This window comes from Condylura cristata, unplaced genomic scaffold, assembly GCF_000260355.1.
Source record: "Condylura cristata isolate star-nosed mole 26May11 unplaced genomic scaffold, ConCri1.0 scaffold00039, whole genome shotgun sequence".
NCBI lineage: Eukaryota > Metazoa > Chordata > Mammalia > Eulipotyphla > Talpidae > Condylura > Condylura cristata.
The window spans coordinates 1,308,583-1,325,258 of record NW_004567140.1 but is presented as its reverse complement, the minus strand read 5'-3'; the positions used below and the strand labels follow the sequence as shown (position 1 = coordinate 1,325,258).

Here is a 16,676-nt window from a genome sequence, read left to right as displayed (position 1 = left end):
TCCTTGAGGGAACTAAGCCCGAGAGTGGCAGGGGTCCGGGCAGGCACCGGGGGGACCGAGGGGGGACACCTCGGTCCCTCCTTGACCCTAACTGTGCTTCGCATTAGGGGCCTGGCTGCTCCCAGGCCCAGCGCCCGAGGCGAGGGAGCGGCGCCCGGCTCGGTTCCCGCGACACTGCCTCTCGGCTGCGGGAGGACCAGCGGCCCCTCTAGCCGGGGCTCGGGGCTCCGGGCGCCCCGCGAGATGCTCAAGTCCCGGGAGACATTTTGGGATACGGAGAAGGGGGCTGGAGCCGACAAGGCTCACAAGCGGGCCCGGAGATCCGCACCTCTGTCCACTAAACCCTGCCTCCGCCTGGGCCCCAGACACCAGGGCTCCTTCCCTAGAGGCCTGCTTCTCGGTAGGGCTGGGAGCGGGCACCCCCAAAGCCCAGGCAGAGAAGCTCAGGGACTTTCACTTCCTTCACCCCGACTGTCAGGAAGTGAAAGGGGACTTCAGGCGTGAGGGGTCCCTGGCAGAAATTGGGGAGACCTGAGATCCAGTTTAAAAGTGTTTACAATATTGCTCCCCACCCCCACCCCAGTACTTTGTAAAGCCCCCAGCCTTACCGAGTCTCTGCTGTTTCTCAGTGTGCAGAGAGGAGCCCCTGAAACCCTCTTTCAGCCCCCTGCGAACCGGGCAGGCGAGGTAAAGGAGACAAAATTACCGAGGCCGCTGCAGCCACTCCGAGCATTTTTCTGGGTTCTCTCAGCTGATCCCTCTGTCTCTTGCCCCCACTCCCATCTTTCCTAAAGTTTCTGGTGAGACTTTCCCCTCCGAAGTACTAGTAGAAGTTAACAATTTGTGTAGGATAAACCGAAAGGGAGGAGAAGAAAATGCCTTTTTTTTCCCTTGGGTAAATTTGTACTGGTTTTTGACATTTTCCAAAAAAAAAAAAAAAAAAAAACCACACACCAGGCGGGCTTCACGGAGAAATGATGCGGCCAGCTCTTTGCCTTTCTCCTGTGTGCAGCATGTTTAATAGTTAAGGCTCCCCATAAAGCCACGATATAAAAGGGCTCCACTGCCTCTCACCATTGCTGCTTATTAGGAGGTTTTGTTTGGGGGTTGCTTTTCTGTTTGTTTGTTTTTCTAGTTTATCTGAGCTGTGAGATAAATGAAGCAAGTTTCTTTTTCCCTCTGCTTTTCTTCCTTCCTTCCTTCTTTCTTTTCTTTTTATCCTCCAGAGCTGGTTCATTGTCCCAAGGAGCAGTGAAGTGATTGTGGCTCCCTAGGAAAGTTTCCCTGCAGCAGCCTGTCTCCTGCCTCTCCCCTCCCCTACTTTTCCTCTTCTGGAGTAATGGTTTTAGGTTATGACTGTTTTTACATGGCCGAACAATAAGTTGGGAAGAGGCTGCCTGGAGGGTAGGTTTGGTAACAGGTTTACAGGATTTAGTGTGTTGTAATAATATTAGTACACAGCTGAGTCTCCGCTCGGCCTCTCCACTCCAGCCCATGCTCACTTCGGAGTAGCTGTGAGGTGGATGCAACTGAGTCACCACTTAGCTCCAAGTTACCTTTAAAATCTCACTACCCTGTCCACAGCAGGGAACTGGGCGCGGGTCCCCACACCACACACTTGCAGGAGCGGTTGGGGTTTTCTTCTTTGTTTGGGCTTGGTATTTTTCTTATAGTTTTTCATCTGGAAAGGTGGTGAAGTTTTGAGAAGTCGATCCCTCAGTCAAACAAGGTGCTTACTTTTTCTTCTGTGTTGAAATGATCTGACAATATGGCCAGAGAAGTAGAAAGCATAGGAGCACCTTCTGGGCGGTGCTCACATTAGCAGCTAGCCCTTATTTTAAGACTGCAGCCCAGAATGGAACCTAGAAAAGTTTGTGGGCCTTGGGGGGGGCCAGAGTGGCGCTGCGTGGCATGCCTGTGTGTGTTCGTGTGTGTTGAAAGAAACCCCGGGGCCTGCTTCACCAGCACTGCTAACTTCATCGGAAGAAGCTCAAGAAAACAAAATTATTTGGTTAGTCTTCCAGTATTCCTGTTTTAATTCTATTTTGGTGCAGCTGTAATACCAGAAACACCCTAAAATAAACTTGGGCATTTTTCTGTTTCTTGTAAAACTGAGATTATGGCAGCTATGACTTGTCTCTTAGATGATATTCAACAAGTCTCACAGTACTTGTAGAAAGATGCCGACTGACGGGCAGACCCTTACTGAGAGAAAAAATTCTGAGCAAAGGGAATATTGAAACCTAATGTATGCGGGTTCTTAGAGAGATCTGGGTTTCAGAGCTGTGTGTGTGTGTGTGTGTGTGTGTGTGTGTGTGAGAGAGAGAGAGAGAGAGAGAGAAGGAAAGAAGCTTTTCTTCATAGGGTGGTGTTTTCAGCTTTCTGTAATCTCCATGAAGGTTGTATGTATTTATAAAGAAAGTATTTTTGGTGCTCAGCTTTTTTAATGAAAAGATAATATTGGAAGAAAGATAAAAGCATCATGAACTCCATATAAAACACTGACTCATATAAAGTATCATAAAAATTTCCCTTCTTTATATTAATAATGAAATTCTATTATTTACCAAAGTAATTTACTCATTGTGGGCAGCTTAATGGCAACACATTGATTTCTGGGCCCGAAAGGTTAGAGAGAACTATAATTAATTGCTTTTTTTGAAAAACTGACACCTGCAAGATAAGGCCGTTGGGAAGAATTCATGTTTCATCAGGCCTATTTTAAGTTTGTGGCATAATGGAAGATTCTGGATGAGAAAATGCTAACTGGGGGGGATTACTTTAGACTGCACATACTTTTTAAAAGACAAACACACACACACAAGTATATAGCTGGACGTGACACAGTATGTGGAAAGTGATTTTGTAATACTGAAAATTGCTGCAGTTTATTTTACATCAAGTTTGGCCTCTGGCTTATAGGAATGAGTGCCAATTTATGGGTTATTCTTTGGGGACTTTCATTTTTTTATCCTTTGCAGGTAGCAAATGGTCATTACCAATGGTCCTTCAGAAGGCAGAACCCTGCATTTTTAACTGAAGACCTTCTGGGGAAGGCTAGTAGTTCTGTAAGATTTCTGAGATTGTTCAAAGCTCTGGGCAGTCTTAACTCGGTTTTTCTAAGAGACATCCTGGTACAGTTAGTCATATCTTCCAAAATTATTCTGAGGCTATCAAAACTGAAGCAACTTAGCAGGAAAGCAAAGGAGATAGTAAATTATCCTGAGAACCAGCACCCTCCTCCCCCCCCCCCCAAAAGAAAAAGTTTGTGTGCCGGGCATTTGAAACCTGTGTGTGAGAAGCTGTTTTAACCTTTGCTAGCCTCCCCCATGCAAAGGTGACAAGGTCCAGATCATAATATTGTCCTTCAGTATCTTCCCAGTGACCCCCAAATTGAGTCTTGCTAGTCACTTAGCAGGAAGTTGGTAGTTTATTTTAGTTTCACCTTATCAGCTTGGCTTCTTTTCCTAACCTTATTCCCCTGTCACCCTCAGATGCCAGACCCCCAAAGGGGAAGATTGACAGGTAGTTCCCATCGCTCCGTTTTACCCTCAAACAACTGGGATTTAGTTTCTTGTGCCTTTGCCAATGTTTATGTAGTCAAAGTTTAGATCTCGCCTTAAGGAGCCTCTCTTTTACGCGTCACTGGAGTAGGAAAGCCACAAAGAAGTTTTTGAACAAACCCTTGCAACTGGAACCCCATCTAGTGTTCAGGTCGATTCATCCAAGGGGAAGACATTTTCCCCTTTCATTTACTGTGGCCATGAGGTGGGTTTGTCTCAGGGGTTTAAAAGGAGTGTCTTGTCCGGGGCGTTATTTTTTCAAAGGTTTCACTTGTCCTCACCCCAGAGTATACACTTATCCTAGTCAGGAACGCTGAGCAGCCTTGCAGGGTGCCAGTAAATTTGTCATTTGGCTGCATATGACAGAAAGGAAACTTCAGTCATTACAGAAAATATGTGCAGCATATGTGATGTTGGAAATTTTTCTGGAATCTTAAAGCTGGACATTCAGATTCAGGTTTTTCCCAAGTCTGTGCAAAAAAAAAAGAAAGAAAGAAAAAGAAGAGAAAAGACCAATCAATCAAAAATGTTGGTGATAGCCTTTCTAAATTAAATTAGTCTACGAAAAGGAGTAGCCTGCTTTAAAAAAAAAAAAAAAAAAAAATCAAAAATGTTGGTGATAGCCTTTCTAAATTAAATTAGTCTACGAAAAGGAGTAGCCTGCTTTAAAAAAAAAAAAAAAAAAAGGCACCCAAACCACTCTGGGAGAGGTTCTGTTAAAAATGCTAATGTGATTTTAAGGCAATGGGAAGGAAAGTGAAGGATGTTTCTGAGGAGCTCCAAAAGAGAAAAGTAAATGTGGTTAAGTTGGGTTGTTGGTATTTGGTTTGGTTTTGTTTTTTCCCCCGACTGGCTTAAGTCTTTCTGTTGGGGCATAGTTTTATTTTTATTTTCTTACTAAGTATCCGGGCACACTTGAATGTGCTGATGCCTATTCTGCTGTGTTTGCTTCAGAGGATGAAAAACTGACCAATTTGAATAGGACATCAAACTCCAACATCTGAGATTTCAGTGTAAACTGGATGGAGTTATAAATTCGCCCCCTCCCCCTCCAAAAAATAAAAAAACAACCCAGAAAATCCCAACTATCTTTTTGTGTGCACATACATACTTAGAAAACCACTACTTCTTAAAATTGAACAGGATTACAAAATTACTTTAATTTGTATGCAGAATGCATAGAAAAGGAATTGGAATGTTATTTTCACCAACGGCAGGAACAAGGCAACTGTATTTACTATAATGGGGTCACCAGTTGCAATCCTGTGTAACAGTACTGAGAAAGAGATACAAGATAGCAGACAGAAAAATGAATTAGAACGGGTGTGTGTGTCTTACTGCAAGTTAACACATTCCTCTTGGTAGTTAAAGATTCAAACTAGTCCTTGTGCTTTATAGAGTTGTTTTTTTTTTTTTTAAGACTGTTTCATTGGAATTCTGTTCAGATGCATATAGATTTAAAGTTAAGAACTATTACAGTGTAGCGACACCTGCTTTTGAAATAAATCAAAATAGATACCAGGATTTTTTTTTTCGGTGTTCATAAACATCAGGAAATTAAATTAGTTGACTCTACAGTGAGATCAAATGTCAGCTTATTAAAATGTTGTGAAAATCTGAGCTAAAATACAGGCAGCTTTTAACACAGTCTCTTTCTTAGAAGCAAGCAGGCATTTATTTTTAAGCGTCTACATTTCCCGTCCAGTTAGCACAATCCTAAATATAAAAATGTTCAGGTTGAACAACTTGAAAATTCTCAAGTGAGTCTTGAAGTAGCACAAATACAGAATTCGAGCCCAGGAAAGTAAAAATCAGCTAAATCCTGTAAAGTAACCTTCTTTTTATTTTCTCTATATATTATTATGAGAATATCAGATGTTTGCAAGTTATAAAGAATTAAAATGCCCTTTAATCGTGAACACAGATGTGCTAAATATTTGAAGCAACTACATTGTAATGTGTACAATTGATGAAGTCAGTTTTCTGATTTCCCTTGCTAGTTATTTAGTTCTGAATCTGTCATTATTTGTCTAAGCCCAGCTGACCAAGCAAAACTGTGTTTTAAAGTGGCTTTATGTTTTGATAAATGTGAGCTGGTTGAAAAGTATTTTCCACTGAATGCAGAGCTTAATAGAACATGCTGACATAATAGTTTTAATGCATTTTGTTGAAAATGTGTGAACAAACAGAATAGCTTTTGTTCCTTCATAATTGGCTGTAAAAGTAGATGGAAACATAACCATTACATATGGAAATGTGCAAAGAGAAAGAAATAACATTTCTGTTGAATATATTAGGAATTGCATTTCCTAGTTTAAAATAAGCATCTGAAATGGATGCATCATTTAAAATTGGTTGTCAAAATAAGAAGCTTTAAACAGAATTTTTGTCACATTATTTTTGTCCCAAGTTCAGCAACATAACTTTAGTGAATTTCGATTAATATTTTGTTTATATTATTTTAAGGCAGGGAGAGAGACAGAAAGGGCTTAAAACAGCACCTTGAATGTGTACAGAAATCTGGTGCCAATTAGGATGATTAAACATTAAATTAAAACTGAATCATTATTGGTATTTTTCTACTACAGTGAAGATTTGTTTGGTATTGTCAATGCATTTTGTGCAATAGCTTTGTGGAGATTAAAGATGGGTATTAGGAAAGCTAGCTTGTTAAGTATAACTTAGCTGCTCAAACACCCTTCCCAGTGAGTAAAATGCATACATGAGGCTTCCTCGCCAGGGCTTCTGATCAACTTCGGCATCTCTCAAGGCAAATAGAGTTAAGGAATTTCCAGAAGTTAGCATGTAGGTATTAATTATATTTTCTGACATGGAAAGCTACTCCAGCTTTTTGTGATGTTTACTACAGAAGGGCAAATGCTTGACTCTTTTGAGTTGACTCTGAAATTTCCCCGAAAGCTGCATTTTGATTTTGCATTTATTCATATTTGCAATTAGGGTCTTTTTTTTTTTTTTTTCCCCTGCAAGTTTTCTGGGAGATTCAATTTGGAAGTCATGGAAACTAACTATTATCTGATTCAGTTCTGCAGAAAAGCATGCAGGGAGGTAATCCTTGAATTAAACAGTTTTTTTTTTCCACAGCCTTCGGAGATGACCACACACCATTTGTACAACAGAAGTTGGTGTTCCCCATGCTGGGCAAACAATGGGACCCCATTCTGTCTTTGAATAGGGTGTTAGCTTGGAGTTGGAGATTTTTATGTTTAATTTACAAATGGATCTTAGCGAGAAGAAATCTGAGCAACCAGTGGAAACAAACATGAAATAAAGGGATTTTTATAATGAAAGGTTCGGGACAATCTGTTAAACAATTGATAACAGTTAAGAGCAAACTGATTTTAAAGGCATTCAGACAGGAGAATAACAAAGCATTTCCAAACTCTAAACCAAGAATTATTTCTTCTCTTCCCCGTAACTGCACATCCTTCTTTAAGTTGATGTTAAATCAGAAATGTAAATCTTGTGCCAGTTTTTATATATATCTATATAAGAGCACTTTTGATGAAATATTTAGAGGCGTAATGTTGCCATTTGGAGCATCATGGCATATATTCTTTTATTAGTGGGATGGTGGCCAGGGTTTCATTCTTTAATTTTAAAAATAAACATGCCAGAGGAAGATCTATAGATGTGAGGGCAGGCTTGTACTGGATTATGATCATTGTGTTTCTCTTCATGTGGGGTGTGTGTGTGTGTGTGTGTGCGCGTGCGTGTGTGTGTGCGTGTCCCTGTCTTTTGTATTCAGCAGAGTCTGGAAGCTTTCTTACTGATGCAACTATAGAGTTTGCTCATTAAGGATCAGACAGAGCTCAGGTTCTAGGTAGGGGCTGGAGGTGATTTTCAAGTTGTCAGTCTCCAAGTCGGTGCTGATATGCATTTTTTTCTCCTCTTGTCAACAACTGATTGGAACCTGAATGACTACAAATTAGTTTAGTGACAGGACAAACTGTCACAGATATCTTTGAATCGGTTGAAAATGAATAAGGTTGACAGAAACTCAAGAGCCTAATAAGTCCTCAGAATGGTCGCTGGATGGGTAACACAATAAGGTGTATAAAATATTGGAAATCAATACTTTGCTATGGAATTTCATTATGCACCGATGTCTTCAGTTCATCCCATGTTATATTTTGATGGATTATCCGAAGACCGTGGCTACCTAAGGTGGGAGTTCCTCCAACACCCTCACCATTTCATTAGGCGTGTTCTAGGCGATATTGATCTGGTGGCAGGGGCGAGGGTTGTGAGTTGTGCAGGTAGAAGACACCTGATCAATCCCCTTCCTGGTTTGGAAGTCAGAGGTGACTCTGCGCGGCCTGGCGCCCTTTCTAACGCTGAACCTCTTGATGTTCGCAGGAGACACAGACAAGGGTCACCCGAACCGCATCGCTAAGAGCAAGGACGCTCACGTGTGTGGTCGATGCTGTGCCGAGTTCTTTGAGTTATCAGACCTTCTGCTCCACAAGAAGAACTGTACTAAAAATCAATTAGTTTTAATCGTCAATGAAAGTCCGGCCTCCCCACCTGACACCTTCTCCCCCAGCCCCCCTCCCGATAACCCGGGGGAACAAGTGAATGCCCCAGCGAACAAAGCAGAGCAAGAGGACAGCGGCGACCTTTCAGAACACAACGGACTTGACGCGGAAGAGCCCATGGACGCGGAGGCCCCTGCGGCCCCCAAAGGCGGCGGCGGCGGCGGCGGCGGCGGCAGCATCCTGGGCAGGAGCCACGGTGGGGCCGCCCCCGGCTGCGGCGGCAGCGCCTCCGCAGGTACCTCAGCGATCACAACCTCTCTACCTCAACTCGGGGACCTGACGACACTGGGCAGCTTCTCCGTGATCAACAGTAACGTCATCATCGAGAACCTCCAGAGCACCAAGGTGGCGGTGGCCCAGTTCTCCCAGGAAGCGAGGTGCGGCGGGGCTTCGGGGGGCAAGCTGGCGGTCCCCGCTCTCATGGAGCAGCTCTTAGCTCTGCAGCAACAGCAGATCCACCAGCTGCAACTGATCGAACAGATTCGTCACCAAATATTGCTGTTGGCTTCTCAGAACGCAGACTTGCCAACCTCTTCTAGTCCTTCTCAAGGTACTTTACGAACATCTGCCAACCCCTTGTCTACACTAAGTTCCCATTTATCTCAGCAGCTGGCAGCAGCAGCTGGATTAGCACAGAGCCTCGCTAGCCAATCTGCCAGCATCAGCGGTGTGAAACAGCTCCCCCCCGTCCAGCTACCTCAGAGCAGTTCTGGCAATACCATCCTTCCACCCAGCAGCGGCTCTTCCCCCACTGTTAACATCCTGGCAGCAGCGGTTACCACACCCCCCTCAGAAAAAGTGGCTTCGAGCGCTGGTGCCCCCCAAGCCAGCAACCCAGCAGTCTCGGCATCACCCTCACCAGCTTTTGCAATAAGCAGTTTGTTAAGTCCTGCGTCTAATCCACTTCTACCTCAGCCGGCCCCTGCTAACTCGGTGTTCCCCAGCCCTTTGCCCAACCTTGGAACAACTGCAGAGGATTTAAACTCCTTGTCTGCCTTGGCCCAGCAAAGAAAAAGCAAGCCACCAAATGTCACGGCCTTCGAAGCGAAAAGCGCGTCCGACGAGGCGTTCTTCAAACACAAGTGCAGGTTCTGCGCGAAGGTCTTCGGGAGCGACAGTGCCTTGCAGATCCACCTGCGCTCCCACACGGGAGAGAGGCCGTTCAAGTGCAACATCTGCGGGAACCGGTTCTCCACCAAGGGGAACCTCAAAGTCCACTTTCAGCGCCACAAAGAGAAGTACCCACATATCCAGATGAACCCCTACCCCGTGCCTGAGCACCTGGACAATATCCCCACCAGCACCGGCATCCCCTACGGCATGTCAATCCCTCCGGAAAAGCCTGTCACCAGCTGGCTTGACACCAAACCGGTCCTGCCCACCCTCACCACCTCAGTCGGCCTGCCGCTGCCCCCCACCCTGCCGGGCCTCGCGCCCTTCATCAAGACGGAAGAGCCAGCCCCCATCCCCATCAGCCATTCTGCCGCCAGCCCCCCGGGCTCCGTCAAAAGCGACTCGGGGGCCCCCGAGCCGAGCACCAGAAGCCAGGGGGGGCTCCCCGAAGAGGGCGAGGGGCCCACCGCTCCCCCCGCCGGTGGCAAGAGCGAGGAGAGCGGCGCGGTCACCGGCCCGGGCCCGGCCCTGGGCAGCAGCGCCCTGAGCTCCCCCGCGGCCGACTGCAGCCCCGGCCACGCCACCTTCTCCAACCCGTTGCTGCCGCTCATGTCCGAGCAGTTCAAGGCCAAGTTTCCTTTCGGGGGCCTCTTGGACTCCGCGCAGGCCTCGGAGACGTCCAAGCTCCAGCAGCTGGTGGAGAACATTGACAAGAAGGCCACCGACCCCAACGAGTGCATCATCTGCCACCGCGTGCTCAGCTGTCAGAGCGCCCTGAAGATGCACTATCGCACGCACACGGGGGAGCGGCCCTTCAAGTGCAAGATCTGCGGCCGGGCCTTCACCACGAAAGGGAACCTCAAGACCCACTACAGCGTCCACCGTGCGATGCCCCCGCTCAGAGTCCAGCACTCCTGCCCCATCTGCCAGAAGAAGTTCACCAACGCCGTGGTCCTGCAGCAGCACATCCGCATGCACATGGGGGGGCAGATCCCCAACACCCCAGTCCCCGACAGCTACCCCGAGTCCATGGAGTCCGACACAGGCTCCTTCGATGAGAAAAATCTCGACGACCTCGACAACTTCTCCGACGAGAACATGGACGACTGTCCTGAGGGCAGCATCCCCGACACGCCCAAGTCGGCCGACGCCTCCCAAGACAGCCTGTCGTCCTCGCCCTTGCCCCTCGAGATGTCCAGCATCGCCGCTTTGGAAAATCAGATGAAGATGATCAACGCCGGCCTGGCGGAGCAGCTGCAGGCCAGCCTGAAGTCGGTGGAGAACGGGTCGGTGGAAGGGGACGTGCTGACCAACGACTCGTCCTCGGTGGGGGGGGACATGGAGAGCCAGAGCGCCGGCAGCCCGGCCATCTCAGAGTCCACCTCCTCCATGCAGGCGCTGTCCCCCTCCAACAGCACCCAGGACTTCCACAAGTCGCCCAGCGTGGACGAGAAGCCACAGAGAGCGGCCCCGAGCGAGTTTGCCAACGGCCTGTCCCCCGCCCCAGTCAACGGTGGGGCTCTGGACCTGACCTCCACCCACGCAGAGAAAATCATCAAAGAAGATTCTTTGGGGATCCTCTTCCCGTTCAGAGACCGGGGTAAATTTAAAAATACTGCTTGCGACATTTGTGGCAAAACATTTGCTTGTCAGAGTGCCTTGGACATTCACTACAGAAGTCATACCAAAGAGAGACCGTTTATTTGCACAGTTTGCAATCGTGGCTTTTCCACAAAGGGTAATTTGAAGCAGCACATGTTGACACATCAGATGCGAGATCTCCCATCACAGCTCTTCGAGCCCAGCTCCAACCTCGGCCCCAATCAGAACTCGGCGGCCATTCCCGCCAACTCACTGTCGTCTCTCATCAAGACAGAGGTCAACGGCTTCGTGCATTTCACTCCTCAGGACGGTAAGGACCCCCCCGCCAGCCAGGTCCCCCCGGGGCCTCTGTCATCCTCCGCCACGTCCCCGGTTCTGCTCCCGGCCCTGCCCCGGAGAACTCCCAAACAGCACTACTGCAACACGTGTGGCAAGACCTTCTCCTCGTCCAGCGCCCTGCAGATTCACGAGAGAACTCACACTGGAGAGAAACCCTTTGCTTGCACTATTTGTGGAAGAGCGTTCACAACAAAAGGCAATCTTAAGGTACCTCACCCACCCACCCCTGCCGCCCTCCTCGCTGCTGTCGGCGGGCCACACCCGCTCCCTCGGGCAGGCGGTGGGTGCCACGCAGCAGGGAGGGAGGCAGGCTGCAGCCATCTGCATGTCACGGTGCAGTGAATGATTCGGCACCTTAGCGAGGCAGTGGCCTGGCTGTTGTCTGGCTAAGTGCACCAAATGAATTGCTTTACCTACCGAGTCAGACAGCCCGGCTAGGCCACCGGTATTGATTAAAGACCTCCGAGTGGCCGCGGGCCGCCCGCATCACTTAATAACAGGCGTTCCACCCGCAGGCATCTATATTCAGAACTCTGCCGTCCAGCACGGCTGCTTTTGCTAAAAACAGTAACGTCACTGCTCTGCTAATGGGTATTATGATAATTGATTAGGCAACATTTCCTACCGATAGGTGCTGGAAATAAAGCAAATATGCTCAAGTTCTAGAGCAACAGTTGAACACACGCACTGTGTACATTTTTCTGTTGACAGAGTATTTCTCTGGAGGTCGCTGCCAGTAATGTGAGATGAATAATTACTTTCTGCCTTTTCTCTCCATGCACAGGCCCTCCTATGGGCAATCAGTGAGGGGTACTCTCTTCCCATCTGAAAAGGACATTTATAGGGTAAAGGGTGTCAGATACAATACTTACCATCGCAATGAGAGTGGACATAACAATCTCGCCCTGCAAGGAGCTATCTGCGACTGACTGGCTCGCTGGAGGCCATTATAAGCTAAATACACATAATAAAAAAAGAGTAAGTAAGGCATCTTGGCCCAGGAAGAGGACAGGCAGCCCAGGGCTGCAGCGAGCGGCCCAGTTATTACTGGTCTACCCGAGTGACGCGCCTGTACCTCTCTGCTGTCTGGCGCCTAATAAGAATAGACGTCCAGGCCACTTGCTTTATCGAGGGTTGGGATATGAGTTGAGACAGCTTCAACTATTAAGCTTCTCCCTCCTCTCTCTCTCTCTCCTCCCTCCCCGCCACCCCCCCCCCACCCAGGTACACATGGGCACACACATGTGGAATAGCGCCCCCGCGCGGCGGGGGCGGCGGCTCTCTGTGGACGGCCCGATGACATTTCTAGGAGGCAACCCCGTCAAGTTCCCAGAAATGTTCCAGAAGGATTTGGCAGCCAGGTCAGGAAGTGGGGATCCTTCCAGTTTCTGGAATCAGTATGCAGCCGCGCTCTCCAACGGGCTGGCCATGAAGGCGAATGAGATCTCCGTCATTCAGAATGGTGGCGTCCCTCCAATTCCTGAAAGCCTCGGCACCGGGAGCAGCTCACCTATTAGTGGGCTGACGGGAAACCTGGAGAAGCTCCAGAACTCGGAGCCCAGCGCTCCTCTGGCTGGCCTGGAGAAAATGGCAAATAGCGAGAACGGAACCAACTTCCGTTTCACCCGCTTCGTGGAGGACAGCAAGGAGATCGTCACAAGTTAAAGCGGTTCTGGCCTGACACAGAGCATTCCTGTTCCATCAAGGCCCCGGGTGACCGCTTCCTCCTCGCCCCCTTTCCGCTCCCTTCTTCTGCCCCCAGATGTATGGACTACATTATGAAGACGTTCTTTTGTACCTTGTTCAACTTCTAGAGTTCTAAGAAAGCTTATTTATTAGTGATATAACCTTGCTTTGCAAACAGAATGCAAGCGTTAACTTTGGTCTTCTGTATTTTGGACTAAATACTAATTGACTAGAGTGCTGTAAACTTGCTGTAACATTTATGGTACTTGCAAGTTGCCCTGCTAGGCGATCTTAATCTGGCATTAACTTATTTTCTATATCCAGTTTAATATGAATCTGGTGTTGATGCAATGCCTCAGTGATGCATTAGATCTCTAATAAAGTCTGTATATAAATGTTCACTTTGATCCTGCTGGAAAATTTTATCAGCAAACACATTGTCTAATCTTTCGAAACAGAATTAAGGAAAGGACTGAAATTACAGACTGAACAGCGTGGTTCTTGGAAGGTTTGGTTTTGGGTTGTTGTTTTTTTGTTTTTGTCTTTGGTTTTTGTTTTTTTTGATTTTTATTCTAAGATTCAACCTGCTTTTTTTGTAGATTTAACCATTTCCGTTTTGAACTGCTATTTGTATTGTGCTTTTTACTTGAGTCGTCCTCAATGTTAATAAGTTTCTGTACAGTAATAAGCACGCAGAATTCTTTAGAGAAAATACAAGTGTTGTTTTGGTAGTTGAAACTGAGACGTAATATTTTGCCTTGTAGGTATATTCACAATAGAATATGTGTGCTGGAATCTCACAGTGCTGCTAACTATAGCATCTTGAACAACCTTCAGTGGAGAAAATGTACATGCTCTTGTACATACAATAAGAAATATCACTTTCATTAAAATGTACATATGTTCCTTACAAGAGCAAATGCTTCTTCTTGATCAAGAGGGCAGGTATAGTGTTTGTTTATTTTGTATTAGGTATGGAAGAAAAAAATTGGACTGTTACATGCACTTTCTTGGAAAGTTGAAAGGAAGGGGGTCCAATTTCTTTAACATTTAATACTTACTAACAACAGAGATACTGTAATTTTACTCAAGTAATCAAATACATTTTTTTTTTGCAACAGATAAAACAAAATACTGTGTCTGTGTTTTTAGAGTGTGTTTTTACTCAGATATCCCCAGAAATGGCTGGTAACGTCACTCCAGACATCAGAAAACTGGAATTGTGAAAAGCATAACAGAAACAGATTTGCATGGGCCTGTTTTTTGTTTTTCCTTAAAATTGGATGCTTAAGATATATTTCCCCAATTGGTCACTTTTTTACAACTTTCTCCACCACTCCTACCCCCACCCCCACAAAAAAAAAAAAAAAAAGAAAGTAGAAAATCAGGGGAAAAGTTGTCAGGAAGTTTCATCTCAACAGGTACACTTCTGCACCCAGGCCATGCATGCAGACGTCAACCTGGGCTTTCTTTCAGCCATTGTGGTTTCATTTCACTGGGCTGAGCCCTGTTTTCTTCCAGGGGCCGAGAGCAGGGAAGCTGGAGTAGTCCTGATGCAGCGGGGTTATATAATCTGACTCTGAAGCTGGGCCTCTACCCAGGGAGGTCAACGTGTTCTTTATTTAACTAGTCTTTTAGGCATTTAAATGCACACGCATGTTTGGAAGAAAAAGTCAATTACAAAGGATATGAAGAGTGAACTTGAGCATTTCATCAAAATGCAACCTGACTTTTTCTCCTTTTTGTCCTAGGGGAAATATGATTTCTTCCTGAGCACTCTTCTGGGGTATGCAGACAGTGGGGGAGTTGGTTTCTAGAAGGGTCTCAGAGCATTTTCCTTGCAGGGGTTTTTCCTTGCAGGGGCCGTGACCCAGCAGCAGCCGGTGGCCCTGAGCCCAGGTAAGGGAGAAACATCCTCTGCCTTCCAGTTTCCACCCTGGCGGCAGGCCACTCTGGACAAGCTGGGTGGTCTCAGTGCCAAGCAGGGGCCTCAGAGGGCCAGCTCAGCCTTTGGCCTGGCTGGGCAATCTGGAAGATGGGTGCTGACCCTAAGCCTGGGCCACCTGGGGGTGAGTGACTCTAAACAGGAGTTGGGGGGTTGAGAGGGTAGTGCACTGTGCCCTGAGGCTGAGGTTTCAGTGAGCTGACATTCTGGGGAGATCTTCCTTGATCATGCCTTACCAAGTCCCGCCTGTGCCCCAAGGGAGTCCCTTTTGCTGCATTGGGGATGGGGAGAGGTCGGATTTCTGGCCAGAAACTTGTTCAGCAAGGACTATAGGGGGCCTTTTCCTCGCGAAGGAGGCAGCCATCCCTCTCCTGAGGCTGGTGGGGCGAGAGAAGGTTGCTCCGGCCCCCCACTTCCCAAAGCTGAAGGTGCAAGGAACTCGTTTGGGGGCGCACTCACGCAGCGCCCCCTCCGCACACCCTGGAGCCTCGCCTGCCTTTCCAAAGGGAGCCTCCGAGCAAAAGCCCTGGGTGCGGCACCGCCCAGCGCACCGCTCTCCAGTCCCACGTCTCCCTCCCCTCCACCCACGCCGCCAGGGCTCCCCACTGCCTGCCAGGCTCCGGTGGCAGCCCGGACACTTCGGGCTGTGCATCCATTTCCAGAAGCTGGCTGCTGGCAATCTTCTACCACCAAACGCCCCTTCTAGCGTTGTCTCAAACTGAGTTAAGGGGCGCAAAGGCAGTTTTTCCTTAGACCGATTTTCGTGGCAACTGAAGCCTGGGAAAAGGTCGCAGCTGGGGGCTGGGCCTCCCCTGCCCCTAGCTGTCTGCTTTTGTCCCTGCCTGTTGTCACCATGGACGCCTTTCTAATCTATCGATCACTACCTGCCCACTCCGGTCTATGCATTTCCCAAACACGAGTCCCCGCAGGCCGGCTTCCCCTCGCAGTGTGACACCGTTAGCCTTTCCGCTCAGCCTGGCTGGCAGAAGAGAAATGGGTTTGTATGTGTGAAGCAATAGGGTTTATTTTAACAGACGATGCTCACGTACCACCCCAGCACCCCTCCCCACCCCCCAGGACACCCTCACTTTTTCTCCTAGCTCTCCCGCCTCTGAAACTTGAGTTTCATCGAGGAAGCTTTAGAAGCACCCAGAACCGAATTTCCTGGGTTGCTGCTCCTGGAGTGACAACAGCTAAATTCACAACAATGTTCTACTAAAAATACCCGTTTGGGTAACATCCCTCCAGTTCCTTTAAAAAATTGTAAAAATACAGAAAAGCACAGAGAGTAACATAACGAACCCCCTTGTGCCCACCACTCAAAATTTACAAACGTTAGCAACTTGAAGGGTTTTTGAGTTTTTTATGACTTCTGCTTTTCTTTTTCTTTCTGTCTCACAGTGTCGCTGTGAGGAGCCTCTTGATCTCCTCTCCTCCCTCCTCTTCCTGTGTCTTTCCTTCCTTGGATTTGTGTTCTTTCTTTTCTTACCCCTCCCCTTGCCGGCTACATAGGCTTACCTACCCCGGTGTCCTTCTAGAAAGGAGACATGCATTCAGCAGTTTGGTCTGGTGATTAATAGGGACCTGAGGAGAAAATAAATGACAACAGACAGACACAAGCAGCCCGAGACCCCTCAGGCCAGTGGGGGGATGAGGAGGCTGGGGGGGAATAGTGAGGGCAAGGCAGGACCCTGAAGGCCCCCTGTGGTACCTGAAGCTGACTTTGAACTTCGAATTTTCACACTCCAATCCCACCAGCCATGGTTTATTCAACTGACTGATGGGGGGGAGTAAGGAGAGGGGTCCAGTCTTTTAGAATTAAAAGAAAAAAGTGTTCATACAGAAAATCCTACATGATTTGCAGTTGACATA

The 16,676-nt window shown here is 47.6% G+C and overlaps 1 protein-coding gene across 1 annotated transcript; it reads left to right on the top strand.

Moving 5' to 3' along the window:
• Positions 1-243: 243 nt before the first annotated feature.
• On the top strand, positions 244-13,004 carry SALL1 (spalt-like transcription factor 1). The gene is made up of 3 exons (XM_012733164.1): positions 244-400; positions 7,941-11,380; positions 12,398-13,004. Exons 1-3 carry the CDS (start codon positions 244-246, stop codon positions 12,836-12,838), a joined length of 4,038 nt encoding a protein of 1,345 aa, XP_012588618.1. The 3' UTR covers positions 12,839-13,004.
• The last annotated feature ends 3,672 nt before the right edge of the window (positions 13,005-16,676 follow it).